Source organism: Pseudoliparis swirei, chromosome 14 (genome assembly GCF_029220125.1).
Source record: "Pseudoliparis swirei isolate HS2019 ecotype Mariana Trench chromosome 14, NWPU_hadal_v1, whole genome shotgun sequence".
Classification (NCBI taxonomy): Eukaryota; Metazoa; Chordata; class Actinopteri; order Perciformes; family Liparidae; genus Pseudoliparis; species Pseudoliparis swirei.
Window position 1 is genome coordinate 8,822,145 of NC_079401.1, and position 16,268 is coordinate 8,838,412.

At 48.3% G+C, this 16,268-nt stretch overlaps 2 protein-coding genes across 3 annotated transcripts in view; one reads left to right on the forward strand and one right to left on the reverse strand.

Moving 5' to 3' along the window:
* The window catches only part of LOC130204676 (sodium/potassium-transporting ATPase subunit alpha-1), a 36,688-nt gene that overhangs the window by 14,675 nt on the left and 5,745 nt on the right, over positions 1-16,268 (reverse strand). The window lies entirely within an intron of this gene.
* LOC130204680 (obscurin-like protein 1) lies at positions 13,393-16,060 on the forward strand. Its single transcript, XM_056431585.1, has 3 exons — positions 13,393-13,675; positions 14,038-15,274; positions 15,633-16,060. The coding sequence occupies exons 2-3, from the start codon at positions 14,128-14,130 to the stop codon at positions 15,944-15,946; spliced, it is 1,461 nt and encodes a 486-aa protein (XP_056287560.1). The 5' UTR covers positions 13,393-13,675; positions 14,038-14,127; the 3' UTR covers positions 15,947-16,060.

A 16,268-nucleotide genomic window follows, 5' to 3' on the forward strand; every position in this document is an offset into this window, starting at 1 on the left:
GTCAATGTTTCACGGGTTGTCCTTGTAGTTTTCAAACTGTCCTGAACTTTGCACCGGCTGCGACGTCGAAGGCTTTTTGAACATGTTTAATAATCAAACCGCTCGACGAGAGGTCGGGCACTGATTGGCACGGCGGCGTCTCTCCGGACGGTTAGATTACGTCGACGCTCGAGCGGCCTGGTGGAGTTTATTTGGCATCGGTGTACGTGTGTGTGTGTGTGTGTGTGTGTGTGTGTGTGTGTGTGTATTTACTGGGCCTGGTGACGTAAAACAAGTTGCACACATTGAGCAAAACGAGGAGAGATGTGGGAGAGTATTCCTTTAAAATGTCCTCGTCCTCCAGAGAAGCCGGAGCAGACAACGGGCGATTGTTTTCTCCGGCGGCCGTCACAAGACTTCAAACAACTCAAATTTTAAACGAACAATTCCACGTCATTTTTCGCAGTGAAACATTGTATTTTTTATTTTATTGAATTGTGAAATTTAAAAAAAAAGCGATAAAATGTTGGTAATATAATTTTTTTTAAACACATTTTCTATTATATGGGTATATTGGGCGAGACGGCAGCGAGGAAGTGAATAACAAGTTGCAGCCCACCCGGCCGTGTGACTCCCGGCCCACTGAGCGTTCCGGGTTCCCACAGCACACACGCTGCATTGTCGCCGCACGGAGACGTTTCTGGGCCTTCTCGCCGGGAAAAAACAAAAACGTGACTATTCACAGTGAATCGTCGCCTCTTTCCGCCGGTTCGCTTTGCTTCTGCCATCCTGCTGACGCTGAACATCGGTCTGCCTTCACAGCACATTGGTCTCATACAAGCGAGATCAGGGGAAATCGTTTAGGCCTCTATCCAACGCCATTTCACACTTAATCCGACTGAGTTTCCCCTAAAGGGCCTTTTTGTGTTTTCCTCTGGTACGTGACGGGAGACGATCTCGTGCTCTCGCACCGAACAGCGTGGAATTGTAAATAATAAAGCAGTAATAAACCCAGCGTTTCCCCCCCGTTATTGCTCTTGCTGTCCCACATTTCGGAGCGATGGCATGGTGGCACCTGCAATTCCCCGAAGAGCATCTCTCTGATGTTCTGGTTGTTTCCAGCTCGACGCTCACGGTGCCAACGACGAACCGGTAACAGTTCCCTTTTGGTCGGAGAGCCAGGAAACCTTCAAATGCATCACGGTCCCGACTCCCCAAAAAAAGACTTCACACACTTGCTTGAAATTCCCAACCCGGGTGTTTGAGTCCGGCTGTTGACTCTCAAGCGCTCAACGTCAAGCTCAACAGACACGACAGAATAATACAGATGTGCAGAAAGCGAAAACCAGAATGATGAGGAAACAAGTTGGCCTCCTTGATCTCCCACCTCCTCTCCTCTTAAGATGAAGGAACAGGGCTTTAAAACGATAACATTACAACATTAAGGAGCCAAACAGGAAGTGACTTGGTGCCATGACCTTCTCACTCGGCATGGTTCCCTGAGTTTACTGGAGAGTGGATTATTGTGAATAAGTGAATTCTGCACTTGATGGCCTGAAAGACTAAAGACTGTAAATGTCACTTAAATGGATCATAAATGCACAATAATTAGGTAGCATTGAGAACCAGGAGAGGAAAAGACTCACAACAGAGCGCGCTGCTATTTAAAGGTCCAAACATTCGCCAGAAACCGAGTTCCTTCCAGGAAGGTTCCAAATCCAACATTACAGCATGTGTGTGTGTGTGTGTGTGTGTCAGTCCAACCTCACATTCCTTGGGGAGCTAATTAGATTCGTATTCGAGTCAATTTCAACCGACGTGAGGATGAGAGGGATCGAGTCATCTCTAAAAGATCGTTGCGTCGTTCATTCAGACCACACACACACACACACACACACACACACAGTAGAGACCCTGCACATCCCTCTAATCTGGCGAGGGATTACAGCTGCAATTAGAGGAATGAGAAAGTGAGACGAATGGAGGAAGAGAGAGATTTTAATTTTAATTACAGCTATCAGTTATCGTTTTCACCGACTGTTCAGGTCACTGTCGAAGCTGCAAACAGGTATTTAAAGAAAATTAAACAAGTTGTCTCACTTATTAATAAAATAAATTATCAAACACGCGTTTATGAGGGTTCACCTTCTTAAAATAACTCCAGTTTCAGAAAATGTGTCAAAAATGTCTTAAATGTGGCCAAACGCAAATATCAGCTGCCTTAAAATATGAAGAAATGAAAGGTGAATCATCTCAAACACCCCAGTGTTAATTATGGTGCTCAAATATTTGTCTCTTGGCCGAGGGACAGGTACGAAAGAATAGCAAATATCAGAGCAGAAATAGGTATTTCCAGCCACTCCGACACAGAAAACCTCGTGTTGTGTGAAACTACGGGGGACATCATCCCGAAGAGAGCGTGCAGAAAACTTCACGTCATATGCGAAGTGATCCTAAACGATAAAACGTCTCCTTTTAGACCCATAGAAAGAGCCAGGTATCCCTCGTTCCTAAACCAGCACATGTCTCACTCTGCAGCGGAAAAGGAGAGCGCAGAGAAAAAAGGAGTGAAAGAGTGAATGAAAGGATAAAGAAAGAAAAGAGTGAGTGTAGGCACTGCCAGCCTGGCTGATCCCGAGCCCTGGCAACGGCAACAAAGAGCCACTGTCCCCCTCACTGCGCGCCTCACACACTGCGCATGAATACTGGACTGTGTCCACTCCGGCCCAGAGGCGCACACACACACACACACACAGAACCAACCCCCCCCCCCCACTCTCCCAATGTGAATATTAGTTTTTAATGGTTATCTTGTGAAAATCTGGGGGGAAATGCACTCGAATTCAAAAAGATTGTGCGACGCTTTAATCCATCGGTTGTGGAGTCGGACCGATGTCACGGGATGGAGGGGCGTGGCTAAAGACTTGGGATTGACCGTGACATGTTGCATGTACGGCGATGGGGTCATGAACTCATCATCGTCGTTATGAAACGCCGGGGTGGTGAACTCATGTATGTTTTAAAGATTATTTGTATGTAAAAAAATAAAAAGGTAAAGAAGTTTAATGCTGAGTGAATTAGTCGCACGTGCATTAAAACCTGAAGTCAACACGCTGCCTTCAAGTCACATCAAGTGAAATAAATGTCCTAAAACGATGACAACTGGGAAAAGTGTTTGTAAACGCAGCGTAACGGATCACTGAGTCACTTCCTCCCCGTCAGCTTCCCCGGTCCTCTGAATCACAGCGCCGAGTGAGCCTTTCAGAATAAAAGCCCCGCTGCCTGACCCAAGCTGTTTTCACTTCCCTGACAGATAGCAGCAGAAGGACCGACTGGGTCAAAGGTCGCCGAGCCGGTGGAAAGTTTTTCAAACTAGTAGAAACTAAATCAACGGTTGACACATATAGATACAGAGGGTATTGGGGAGAAACAGATGTTTGACAGTGGACCAATACTTGTGACGTTCTCTTAGTAGCTTTAAGTTTATTCCACACACACACACATTGAAAAGTGGAAGTAAAGAGAGAGAGAGAGAGACGCTTTGAGAAGTGGGGGAAGTGGGATTTCATCAGAAACACGTGCCTCCGGGTTTTCTTTGTTCTTCCTTTCTCGTCTTTGCGTTCCCCTCCACATCGCCGAGCGGAGAGAAGCACGGAGCGGAGGGGAAAGGCCGGACAAGTGGAAGTTGGAGAGGGAGGAGTCGGAGAGACTGGGGAGGAGACGAGGAAGAGGAGGAGTCCCCTCCCATGACGCTACTGGCCCGTCTGCTTGCCCTTGGAAAGGACACCGGCGTCTCACAACAAACGCTTTCTTTGTCTCTCTATCCATCAGAATCTGTCTTGTTCTCTCTCTCTCTCTCTCACCTTCATTCGTCCTTATCTGTCTCGCCCTTCCTTTTCTTTTCTGTCTCCCTGCTCTTTGGCAAACTTTTTGATGCTGCTGCAAAGTTACGGAGTGACACGCCGGAAGTTATTTTTTTCCACTTTCCGTGTGTGTGCGTGTGTGTGCGTGTGTGTCAGAGACGAGCGACAACCCCTTTGTACTTTGGAGTTTTCCGCTTTCTGCTCCACTGCAGGCAGTTATTGCCCAATAGAAGTCCACTCACTCACTCACTCACACACACACACACACACACACACACACACACACACACACACACACACACACACACACACACACACACACACACACACACACACACACACACACACACACACACACACCCACACCCCTCCCCCCACATTCTCTCTTCCTCTTCATTATCATAATCATGCTGTCACACACACACACACACACAGAATTCCTTTGCTGACTCCTCCCCTCAGTGAATACTTTCTCCTGGGGCCCTCACAACTTTCCCTCGTGGAAAACTACCAGTACATACACACAAAGACACACACACACAGTGAGATCTGTGTTAACAGTGGACGGCACAATAACGGGAGAAGAGATGGAGAGAGAGAGGGAGGGAGAGAGATAATAAAGCGAGAGAGAGAGGGGGTCTTTGATGGTACTAACAAAAAATGATGAAAATGTTAAAGCCCTCCAACTCCTCCACACACACACACACACCCACACACACACACGTGACAACACTCATATTTACATTCCCAACAGCCTTGAGAGACGACTGGTTGGAGCCTCTCCCTCTCCCTCCACTGTACCTGCTGTGGAAAGAGAGAGAGAGAAGTGGATGCAAAGCAACACCACCTCCCCCTGGACTAATCCTCCATAGACGTCTCGGGGCCTCGCAGGTGCTTCGCCGTGTTCCGTCTCCACGGAAACATGCCCGCTCAAGGTCAAAGTCTGAACTCAGTTTGTGTGTTTCCATAAAAATAAAAAAAATATATCTGGCAAAACAAGTAATGTCACAATATCGTGTGATTCAAATCACAAAGAGTACCTGAATATCATTTAGATTAAAGCCATTTAGTGATGTACGTCCTTCATAATTGTTGTGTCTTATGGGGAGGACTTAACGTCCCCATGGGAACGACGATTATCCAACAAAAAAACATGTTAACCAAAAATATGCAGAGGCACTATGCAGAGGACGGCCTGAGTGAAAACTGGTTTATAGAGTGTAAAAAAAACTATTCTGGAGGCCGGCAGAAAGGTGAGCCGGCGTCTGTTTAGGCACAAACAGAGAGCTCCTCCTGGATGCGGGCGCACACGTATTTCCACGCTGTCGCAACAAACTACACAAGCTACACAAAGTACACACGGGCCCCCGACTGAGCAACCCGACGGGCTCAGCAGAAAGTCATTTTAAGAATGCAGGTGGAAAAAAGACAAAAATGTGATGACTCGTTTCATTCTCCGTCGACTTTCAATATTGAATTATGTCCAATAATGTTCATTAACGTTGAGAGTCGACGTCATCCACGTGGCGCTTTGAGGATGAGACACAGTGATAGTTTTCATTGTGCTAAATACACACATCTCATCCTTACATCTGTACTTATTGGAGTCGTTACTCCTCTGTCTCACGTGTTCCTACAATGAAGGTTTACTCTGCAACGCTTGAACCCAACCACGGTGATGCAATGCACCGTAACCATGACACCGAGGCAGCAGGATATCCACTGAATGCACACGTTAACATCTGGTGAATTTTGGGGAACTGTGGCACCGATGGTGGGGGGGTGTAGAGGAAGAACTGTGTAATTAGCATGAATATTTATGGCTCAAAATGTTATACTTGTTTAGTTTTCTTGCTTTTATGTCTTTAATAGTCACGGTGCACACAGTCTGATTAATATAACGTTCTCTCATATTTCAGTCAGCAGCTCTAAGTTGTTATCTTTTTTGTCTGATATCAGCACTTTTCTTTAATCCTTGCTTCCTCGTTTCACAACGATGGCCCCGTGTGTGATGAGAGGATTATGGGTTGCTAGTTCTTCAAATGAATAATACATTCATGTGGCTCATAGGTTATATTTGACCCCCCACATTTAGAAAAAAAGACAGCGGAAGACGATGTTTTGATTGACAGCCGTGTGAACAGGAAGCAGAGTTCATATCTCTAAAGATGCTGCGATAGCAGAGGAAACATGCTGCAACACAGTGTGTGTGTGTGTGTGTGTGTGTGTGTGTGTGTAGTCCCTCTACGGCTTAACCACACAATGCACCCAGCAAACCAGATTAGTGACAACACACACACACACACATGTCCTCATGTGCCCTACAGACAACTCCTCTCATGATCAGATATCAAACTGCGGTACAGTATTGTTAGAAAATGACAAGAACACACACACACACACACACACTGCGAGTCTGATCGCTCATGCAGGGACGTGCTGACATAGGCCAGTGTTGCCTAGCAACAAAGTATACAGCACGATGAACGAAGTCTATAGAGGTGTTTTGTCCGTACTGCTGGCGCGCGCATGTGTGTGTGTGTGTGTGTCTGTGTGTGTGTGTCTGCGTGTGTGAGTAAAGGAAGGGAAAGTAGTAATAATGACGTGATGAAGAGGAGTTAGCGTTGGCGTGCAGCTGCACGTGAGAACTATAAATAACCCGAATAAAAACTGCGCGTGTCTGCAGCGAAAGGTCCAAGTTCGAGCCGTCGACCTTCGCCTCCACCCGACCTTCGCCTCAGAGGAAGGTTCTTCTTCTTGCTCCTCCACTCTCGACTCGCAGGACGGTCAAATGAACTGCGAGTCTCTCGCCGTGGGACACTTTGTCCTCGCGGTGTAAAATGCAACATTGAGGACAAACAGACCCCATCAGGATCAGGGTGTCTCACTATGATAATACAGACGGCTACACAAGAAGCAGATGATCCTAAACCCACGTTCTCAATGGCAATACGGCGGACTCGGACTGAGAAGCGGTTTGAGTGAAATGAATCCCGTCCTGAGGCGGGTGCTTCTGCTTTCCCTGTGTGGATTCATGCTGAAGGGGCCCCCAGGGGCCGGTCTTAACAAGGAGAGAGCAGATGGATTTCCACAGCGCACACACACACACACACAGTAATGGAAATGGATTTGCTCTGGGAGCCTCTAGGGGCCAATATGAGGATGGATGCAAAGTAAAATGTGTCCAGATCCCCTCTGGGCTTCCACTGCAGAACAAAAAACTGAATTTAGATTTAGACTCCACTTCCAGCCCTGTTGGATCCTCTACTGGTCACACTCAGGAAAACAGCATGGCTTTGAAACAGGATGACATCACTCTCACTCACTCACACACACACACACACACACACCAAGAGTCATCGACGACACTGTAACACTCTCCCAAAGAGACCCTCCTGTTGGAGAGGCGCAACACAAAAAGAGAAACAGACACAACTCGCCATCTGAACCCCATTATCTAGTTGCCATGACAACGATCCACACCCCATCCAACCAAGACACCCATTCCAGCAGTACACCCTGTGATACACACACTCTCACACTCACACACACACACACACACACATGCGTGAATGCAGACGAGACAATGTCTGCTCAGGCTGAGAAGAAGGCAGTCGGTGTGTACAAGTTCAACCAGGGTGTGTGTCTGTGTGTGTGTGTGTGGGCTCAAGGGCATACAACGGTGAGCTTAGCAACGTCTGACTTTCTATCTTTCCGTAACAAGATGACGTCGCCACATTTTCATTGAGACACAGAGGTAAAAAAGGGAAAATAAATTATTCTTAAATGCATGTTCTGCATTTGATTCTTTCGGTGAGATCTTTGTATACGTTTTTAATCCTGCCATTTTTAGTATGTGAAAGAGAATTGTATGTATGTCATATATTTATGAATGACTTAAATCCATTATTCTATAAAACCTCTGCAGGTCTCAACATATTAAGATACACAGTTCTGTAAAATCCCTAAAATATTAAGCTGCCATGACATTTTACAATAAAAAATAAATGACGGACTATTTGGGCGCGTTCTTTCATCGAGCAGGAGTTGCACCTGCTGTCTGTCCGGTACTGGGCGCCATATTTTGATTCATTTTAATCTCTTTGACAATCAGAAAAACAAGAAGATATTCGTGGATCACAGTCTGTTGCAGGTCAGCCGTTCTATTAAAACCTCATTTTTCAATCTGACCATGGATCAGGATTTGAAGCAGAATATTCTCATGTGGTTCACGTTTACGGCGGACTTTGAGGAGCGTTTAATGAGGAATGTATATTTGGCAAATAGCATTTATACCGGGTCAAAGCATCAGCCAATTATGATACCAAATAAATGCCTCCTGACATTTAATATAGATTTTGTTCCTTCTTCCTCTCCCTGCTGTCTCTCTAACTCACCCTCCATCTATTTATTCATATGCCTGTCACTCTTATATACACTCTTGTGAATGAAGATTGACACACACACATACACACACACACACACACACTCACACAGCAGCAGCGCAGCATGTCGTATGGTGTGGGCAGCTGACATTTCACTGCAAGCAATCTGCCAGTTAGAAGTTGGATGCACACACAAACACACACTCACACACTCACCACACACACACACACACACACACACACACACGTGAAACTCTGTTCAGTATTTCTTTTTCTCCCACGCCGGTTTACTCCATGGAGAGCACGTGTGTGCGGCGTTCTCGTTACATAACACTTCATGTCTTTCGCCGGTTCAACGTGCGGCCCGTTGAGGAATACAAAGAGGAATTTAGGAGGGTTTTAAAATGCAAAATCGCTGCAAATAAATCAGATACACAATGCATTAGTGAAAACACATGGATAACAGCATGATGAGTCGTCGACTCTGCTGGTAACGTGTGTGTAAGATATCTAATGGAGCTGAGTGGCAGGTCAACGGGGACCTCATGCCTCCATCCCTCCCTCCCTCTCTGCTGCCATGCATTCAGAAACACAGTCCATCTGAATGGATGACGCAACGCCGCTGATACTTCTTCTCTCCCACATTGTGATGCGCATACGAAGAAAATGTACGCTCTACCGATCTCCACGAACACCACGCAGTGTCGCTTGTAACCGCACAGCATTCTGGGCAATTTCAGCCGCCGTTACAAGCTCATGTTGTTTGTCTCCGGATGTTTTTGGAGAAGTCAGGGGAGAAGTTGCAGCAAGCAAAGCGTTCACGGTTGATCTTTTCCCACCAGATTGCCGGTGCAAAAAAAACTGCTATTTTGAGAATAAGTGTGTCTGCAAGTGACAGGTGTAAAGGTAACCATGGTAACCAGATAGCGGGAGAGGCGAAAGATGTTTTAAGAGAAAGTCTAATGAGGGAAGAGCACCATGATCAGTCCTCACAGTCCTGTGTGTGTTTTCTTCTCCTGATTGAGTCCCTTTTTCATTCATTCATATTCATCTGACTGCTAGCGTTTGCGTGTTTTTTCTCGTCAAAATTCCCAATTAATGAGATGCATCTAAACCGTTCGGCCTCAGCGTGTCTCTGGATCTTTGAGGAGGTCTGAGCTCGTCCACACGAGAGCGGCAGCTTCAGAGCGGCCCGTAACTAATGCAGCAGCATTGGTGTCGAGCCCGCAGTAAAACATGCGACTGAGCTCAGAGCTAAAAGGTGAATTGTACCAATTACAAATGATTGATTCCGAGGGACTACTTTTACACGGGAAAGGAGGAAAAAAACAGCAAAGAGGAGTGAGTGGCTTGTCTCTCTTTGGAAAGACAAGTGCGTGCGAAGGGTTCACGAGGAGGACGACTTTGCTCCCTGCATCTGGTTGTCTGTATCTTTCTGTTACACTACAGTCGTTACACACAATGCACTGTGTACATTTCTCCCTTCCTTTACCTCCGTTATTCTCTCTCTCTCTCTCGTTGCATAACCTGTCACTAATAAAAGAGATTTATTAATTAAGGCCAACTAACCGCATGAGCAGCTTGGTGTGTTGGCCACATACCAGACGTACGATCCAGAACTATATTGATGTTATATTTAGACGCATATGGTTAGTTCATGTTGTGAAATCAAAATAGAAAAATGGTTGCGTTGCTGCCGCCTCGCAGGACAATGTGAGAACCGGAGTGAGAGAGGGAGTGAGAGCGTGAACGAGGGGACCTCCACTGCAACGGCTTTCTGCGATGTGAAGTGCGACGTGCAGACGGTGAGATTAACGCATTGTGTAACCGGGTTTTCATTTCCAATGTCCGATGCAGGACGTACGGATTAGGAGCGTGGCTTTACATTCAGGTGATGTAATCGGCTACGTCATTACATCGTGCCATCAAGACTTTTGCTTTAAGGCACGTATAAGATGGAGATCGAAGAGCCGGGGCATTAATGCAGCGCTGTCCTGTTGCATGCTTGTCGGGGAACGCATAAGGGTGCATGAGGATGAGGACACATGAGGTTGCATGAGGTCACACGAGGACGTATGAGGCTGCATTGAGGTGCATGATGACTCATGACGATGCATTGAGGATGTAGTTAGGTGCATAAGGTTGTATGAGGATGCATTAAGGTGCATAAGGATGTATGAGGACGCATGAGGATGCAGTATGGTGCATAAGGATGCATGAGGATGCATTAAGGTGCATAAGGATGTATGAAGATGCATTAAGGTGCATGAGGATGTATAAGGATGTATGAGGATGCATTATGGTGCATAAGGATGTATGAGGATGCATGAGGATGCATTATGGTGCATAAGGATGTATGAGGATGCATGAGGATGCATTATGGTGCATAAGGATGTATAAGGATGTATGAGGATGCATTATGGTGCATAAGGATGTATGAGGATGCATGAGGATGCATAAGGATGCATGAAGATGCATTAAGGTGCATTAAGGTCATTGTTTTATATGACCATTGTCAACATAAATGCCAGTTCCCATGACGACGCTCGTAGCGTGAGCAAAGTTTTACAATTTGCACCACACAAAATCTAATTCAATGCGTCCCAGACCCCCTCAGCAAGCGGATCACAACGCATCAATAGACACACAAACATGTCTACTTGTTATTTGAGCAGCGATCAACAGATATACAGCAACTCTGGTATTGAAAATGAAAACGGATCGATCCACACTTCTTCAAAGAGTTACCCGACAGTGCAGGACCCCTCTGCTCTTCCTTCTGCTGGGCTTTCTCAGCAGGGAGCCCTTTTTTTCACACGTTGCTTCACATCTGCTTCTGATCATGAAAAGCAACGCAGTTTTTATCCAACGTGACATCTGACTCCCATTATTAAAACAAGTACAATATGGAGTTTAAAGGCCAAGTCCCCAGATCGGAGTGTATCAGCTTTACGCAGCAGAACACTAAATACGGGTCTGGGTTTACACACTAAACAAAGGCTGGTGCGGCTCAGAGGTCTGAACCCCCGTCCTCTGGGATCGCTCATCGAGAGCAACTGTTCAGCAAACGAGAGAAAACGAGAGAATACATCTGAACGAATGTTTACGCCGCTCTGCCGTCGCAGTCCAAATTATGGGAATGGAACATTTTGAAGGAGATGGAAAAACCAGAAGTTCAAGAAGTTTAGAGGTGGAGGTCCTGCAACCTGAAGGTCACACGTTTGACCTCCATGACAGTTAGATTTACAAGGTCAGAAGATAAAATCTCTCTCTCTCGCTCTCTCAAATGTAACGTCAGAGCGAAAATTATTCTGAGGAGATAATATATAAAATAATTTTAAAAAACCGTCTGCTTGAGTCCATGCACTCCTCTATCTGCCTCGCACACATACACACAGATGTTGTTTATATTTAAAGAAAGCCCTCCTCCTGTCCTTCCCAGAATCCCTTGTTGTTTCTCCCAGCATGCTTGCAGGATGCAGGAAGAAGGAGGAGGAGCCACAATGTCAGAGGTCACCTGACCCAAATCTTTGATCTGACTTTATCCCCTCTGTACGTCATGGACCACCCCTCCACTCCTGTTTTCTGGCCAGTATACATTCAGTCGCTGATCGTCTCAGGGGCGGAGGGAAGTGTACGTGCGCTCTAACACGCTTCCTCCACTCTCCGGGGTCACGAATTTAAAAAAAACAGACTTTTCCAATTTGATAAGATCACAACGATAAGAAGCAATATCGTGCTTTTAGCTCGACTACGACACATTTTTTAAGAGAAGGTTTTACGACTTCTCGTTCTTTTGACAAATGACAAAAGAAATTTTAATTAAATTGTTGCTTGGCGTCAAGTCTTCAAACTTTTTTCCCCAACCATATCAGCTAAAATCTGTATGTTTTCAATACGAGCAATTATATGTCATAATGACGTTTATTCCTGATGAAAATTCTGCTGTCGACCTCATTCGGGGAGGTCAGAGGTCAAAGTTGAAACCTCTTTAATCTATTTCCTATCAATCCCCAGACTGGACCTTGATTTCAAGTAATTTGTCCTCTTAAAAATAAACCTCTAGCTCCACCTAGTGGACGATATTGTGCACGACCGTCACACCGGAACACTGCCGGTCTGAGTCCGTGTATCCGGGTGGATAGGTCCAGTTAAGAAGCACGCAAAACACTTTTGATATTGAAACCCAATCTCAGGACAAAGAGCTTCTGATTCCTGGTGTCATTGAACCCAACAGCTGCAGGATGACTGCACAGAGGAGAATGTTATCCAGCCTTAAAGGGCCCCACTGGTGCGGTGCGAGTCCTCCAAATGATATTCATTGAGCAAATTGTTAAATGACTCAATATCAGTTCAAGGAAGGATGACAGTACGTCTGCGTTGGCTGAGCCCCCCCCCTGAAGCCATGTGACCGGTAGTGAAGGTCACATATCTGTGTCCACGGCGCGGAGAACGCCGGCCACGCGCGTCGACACCGTGGAAAATACAAAAAATATGTCCACGTCAATATCTTGACACACGCACAACTCAGAGAGGTGGCAGGTACATTTCGGTGAAGAATGAAGTCAATCGGGGACGCTGACTCCACCGTCTCCAGACTGTCCCTGTTTAATGCAACTGAATTAGAGGAGGCAGTATTTATGCATCCTTTGTGTAAAATGCTGATTCAAACTGTTTTCTAACACCCTGAAAAGTCCATATTTGACTTGCCGGATCCTCGAGGCTTAAAATGCTTCCAACACTTGGTCAAATATTTCCCTTATCAGTGGCCAATACGTCACCGAGAACGCTCCCGGCCGACACCTTCTTCTTTGTGGCTGTTGTCGCCTCGGCCCATTCTCTAAGCCCAAATCATTTACTGATGCGACTCTACAGTTTGACCTTGTTTACGGGTCAGGAGCTAAAGCAGGTGGTCTTCAGGGGAGGGGAGGAGGAGGGGGGGGGGGTTAACTCTAGATGATCCACAGCTGAGCCCCCCCTCTATCTTCAGTGAGCCACTGTCTGTGAATGGGGAGCCTAACTTTATCTGGACCTCTGTCATCGAAGCCGCCGGCTATTTTTAGGTGGTGACTTGCAGCAGCTGTGAAGGCATTTACCCCCCCCCCCCCCATCCCCCTATCATTCCAACTCTCTCTCCTCCCTCACTCTTTGGCTCGTTGGACAATGACAGTATCGGAGCCGACGCATGACCAGGCGCTCGGCTCAAACGCTGTGGTCGTTTCCCTCTCTGCCACCTGCCACCCACACGCCTACCCGGGGAGGGGGGGGACACACACCGCCGAGACCCGGTAACCTGTGACCACGGGATCGACTTTGCCCTCACTTGCTCCGACTGACAGCGAAAGGGAGGTTTTGCCAAATGTGAGTCGGAATCTACGGAAGGAAGGGCCATAAAGAAAAGCTCCCACCGGTGGCGGGATGCTTTAGAAGACAGCGACTCACATCGCGGTAAGGAGAATGACACGCGATGCTCGGGTTGTAGCCGAGCCTCTTCCGTGCCTTCGCTGGACCGTAAGACCGTAGGAATATCTCACATGCTACCCGGAGAGTTGCTTCCCATGCCGTCCGGGTGTGTGTGTGGTCCCTACGGCGTGGACGGCTGATGGCAAAAGGAAGATGGTGATGGCTGGTCTGGTTTTGGACTACTTTATAAATACACTCTTCAGTGAGTTACAGCACCAGCTGAGAGATAAATAAAGAGCGGTTTACCGTTGCTTTACTTTACTAAACCACCAGGCGTGTGATCGTCACCTTGCACACAGTGCGTTTAAATACATGAGACGTGCCGACACATGTTCTTTCTCTTACAGCTCCTCCCCCAGAGATACGAGGCTCTCGCCGAGGCGATCCCGCGGCAGGAGAAATCCCTTCACTCAAACCCCAGAGCGGCTGACTTCATCATGGATATTTTTGGAGGAGCTCCTCGTGTTTTGGGCTACCCGCGCCCGGTGACGGCCCAGCAGGGCGCCGACGCCACGCTGAGGTGCCAAATCGGGGGGGACCCTCGTCCCGAAGTGATCTGGGAGCGTAAAAACATCCAGATCCCGTCCGATGGCCGCCACCAGACCTCCGAGGACGGGAACGCGTACCTGCTGACCATCGCCGGAGTCACCCTGCAGGATGCCGGCCAGTATATTTGCAAGGCTCAAAATAGCGTCGGTGAAACCTACGCAGCGGCCTCCCTCAAAGTGGAAGGAGAGGCCCAGCCACAGGAAGGGGGGCCAACGCAATTCGGAGTCAATGGTATGCAGCAACCAACAGAAAATGGAGAGCTTGAAGGACACCAGAACGGCTCCTGCACAGAGGACAATGGAGAGGAGCCGAGCGGAGAGACGTCGAGAGAGGAGGAGCAAGAGGAGGCCGACGCGGCGCCGGAGGACAAACCTCGATTCCTCATCAAGCCGCTGTCTCTGCGCGTGGATCGGGGAGAAGACGCCGCCTTCTCCTGCAAAATCTCGGGCGCTCCTCTGCCCGAGGTGGCGTGGGAGAAAGACGGGAAGAAGCTGAGCGACGTCTTCGAGAGCGCGCACTTCAGCGCGAGCGGCCAGGAGGGCGGCTGGTTCCAGCTCGCGGTCTACAGGACGCGCGCGCCGGACAAAGGCGTCTACACCTGCAGGGCCGTCAACCGCCACGGCGACGCCCTGGCCGGCGCCGTCCTCCTCGTCGAGCGCGTGCCGGAACGAGAGGCGGGCAGGGTGTCGTCGAGCGGTCGCGCCGGCGGTCAGACGCACGGGGCCGGGAGCCTCGGTCTGCCGAGGGTCATCGAGGAGCCGGCCGGAGCATCCGAAGCCAAGAAGTTTGCCGTGGCGGAGGGGAAACACGCCAAGTTCCGCTGCTTCGTGACAGGGAAGCCCAAGCCAGAGATCATTTGGAAGAAAGACGGGGTTCCCCTGGAACCCGGGAGGCGCCATCTGATATTTGAGGACAGAGAGGGGTACTACACGCTGAAGGTGCTGTACTGTAAAGTCAAGGACACGGCACTGTATGTGTGTGCGGCGTCGAACGCTCTAGGAAACACCCTCAGCGCGGTTCAGCTGTCCGTCCAAGGTAGGAGGCGGCGCCTTGCTTTTAACAAATGCCGGATTTATAAATGTGAAAATACTATAAATCATATTTCAATGCAATTCTGAAAAAAATGGGGGCAGATCGTCAGCTGCCTCTACCGTTAAGTGTCCGTTTCGTCTCGGTGGGTCAACGTTTCACTCCTGAATGTACTGATAATATCGAGTTGCATTAAAGCAACGGCGCGCAGCTTCAAAAGTATTGAAACTACGAACCTACTGTATCTGTGTTTTGTCTCTGAAAGACGTCACTGTGAGAATCTTCCACGCGTGATTTCCATCACTCCAACTATCCTCACGGTGAAAACATCGACACTGACCCCGTGTCCGCTCTTGTCCTTCAGGCCCGGCGGTGCGGTTCAGGCGTCCGTTGAAAGACGTCGAGGTGAGGGAGAGGGACGTCGCCGTGCTGGAGTGCGAGGTGCCCGACGAGTCGCTCCCGTCGGCCTGGTACCTGGAGGACCAGCGGCTGGCGCCCAGCAGGAAGTACGGGATGGAGCAGAAAGGAGCGACGCGGAGGCTGACCATCCGCGACGTGGAGACGGACGACGACGGCGTGTACCTGTGCGAGATGCCCGACGGAGCCAAGAGCATCGCAGAGCTGTCAGTCAAAGGCGAGTTGTCAGGAAATGGTTGCGCAACGCAAACAAAACGGTGAACACGTTTTTTGCATTCTCAGGCGATATTGTTCGTAAACTCTCCCGGAAGCTGGAGGTCCTGGAGGGCGAGAACGCCGTGTTCTGCGTGGAGGTGGAGAACGACGACGCGGAGATCCACTGGTTCAAAGACGGCTCGGAGCTCCACGAGACGCATCAGACCGTCCTCAAGTCTTTCGGCAAAACTCACATCCTGGTCTTTGTCAACGTGGCCCATCGCGACTCGGGGGTCGTGACCTTTGTCGCGGGGCGATCCAAGACCTCGTCGCGGCTCAAGGTCAAAGGTACAGAAAGGAAACGCGAAAGAATTTGAGTTTTATTTCT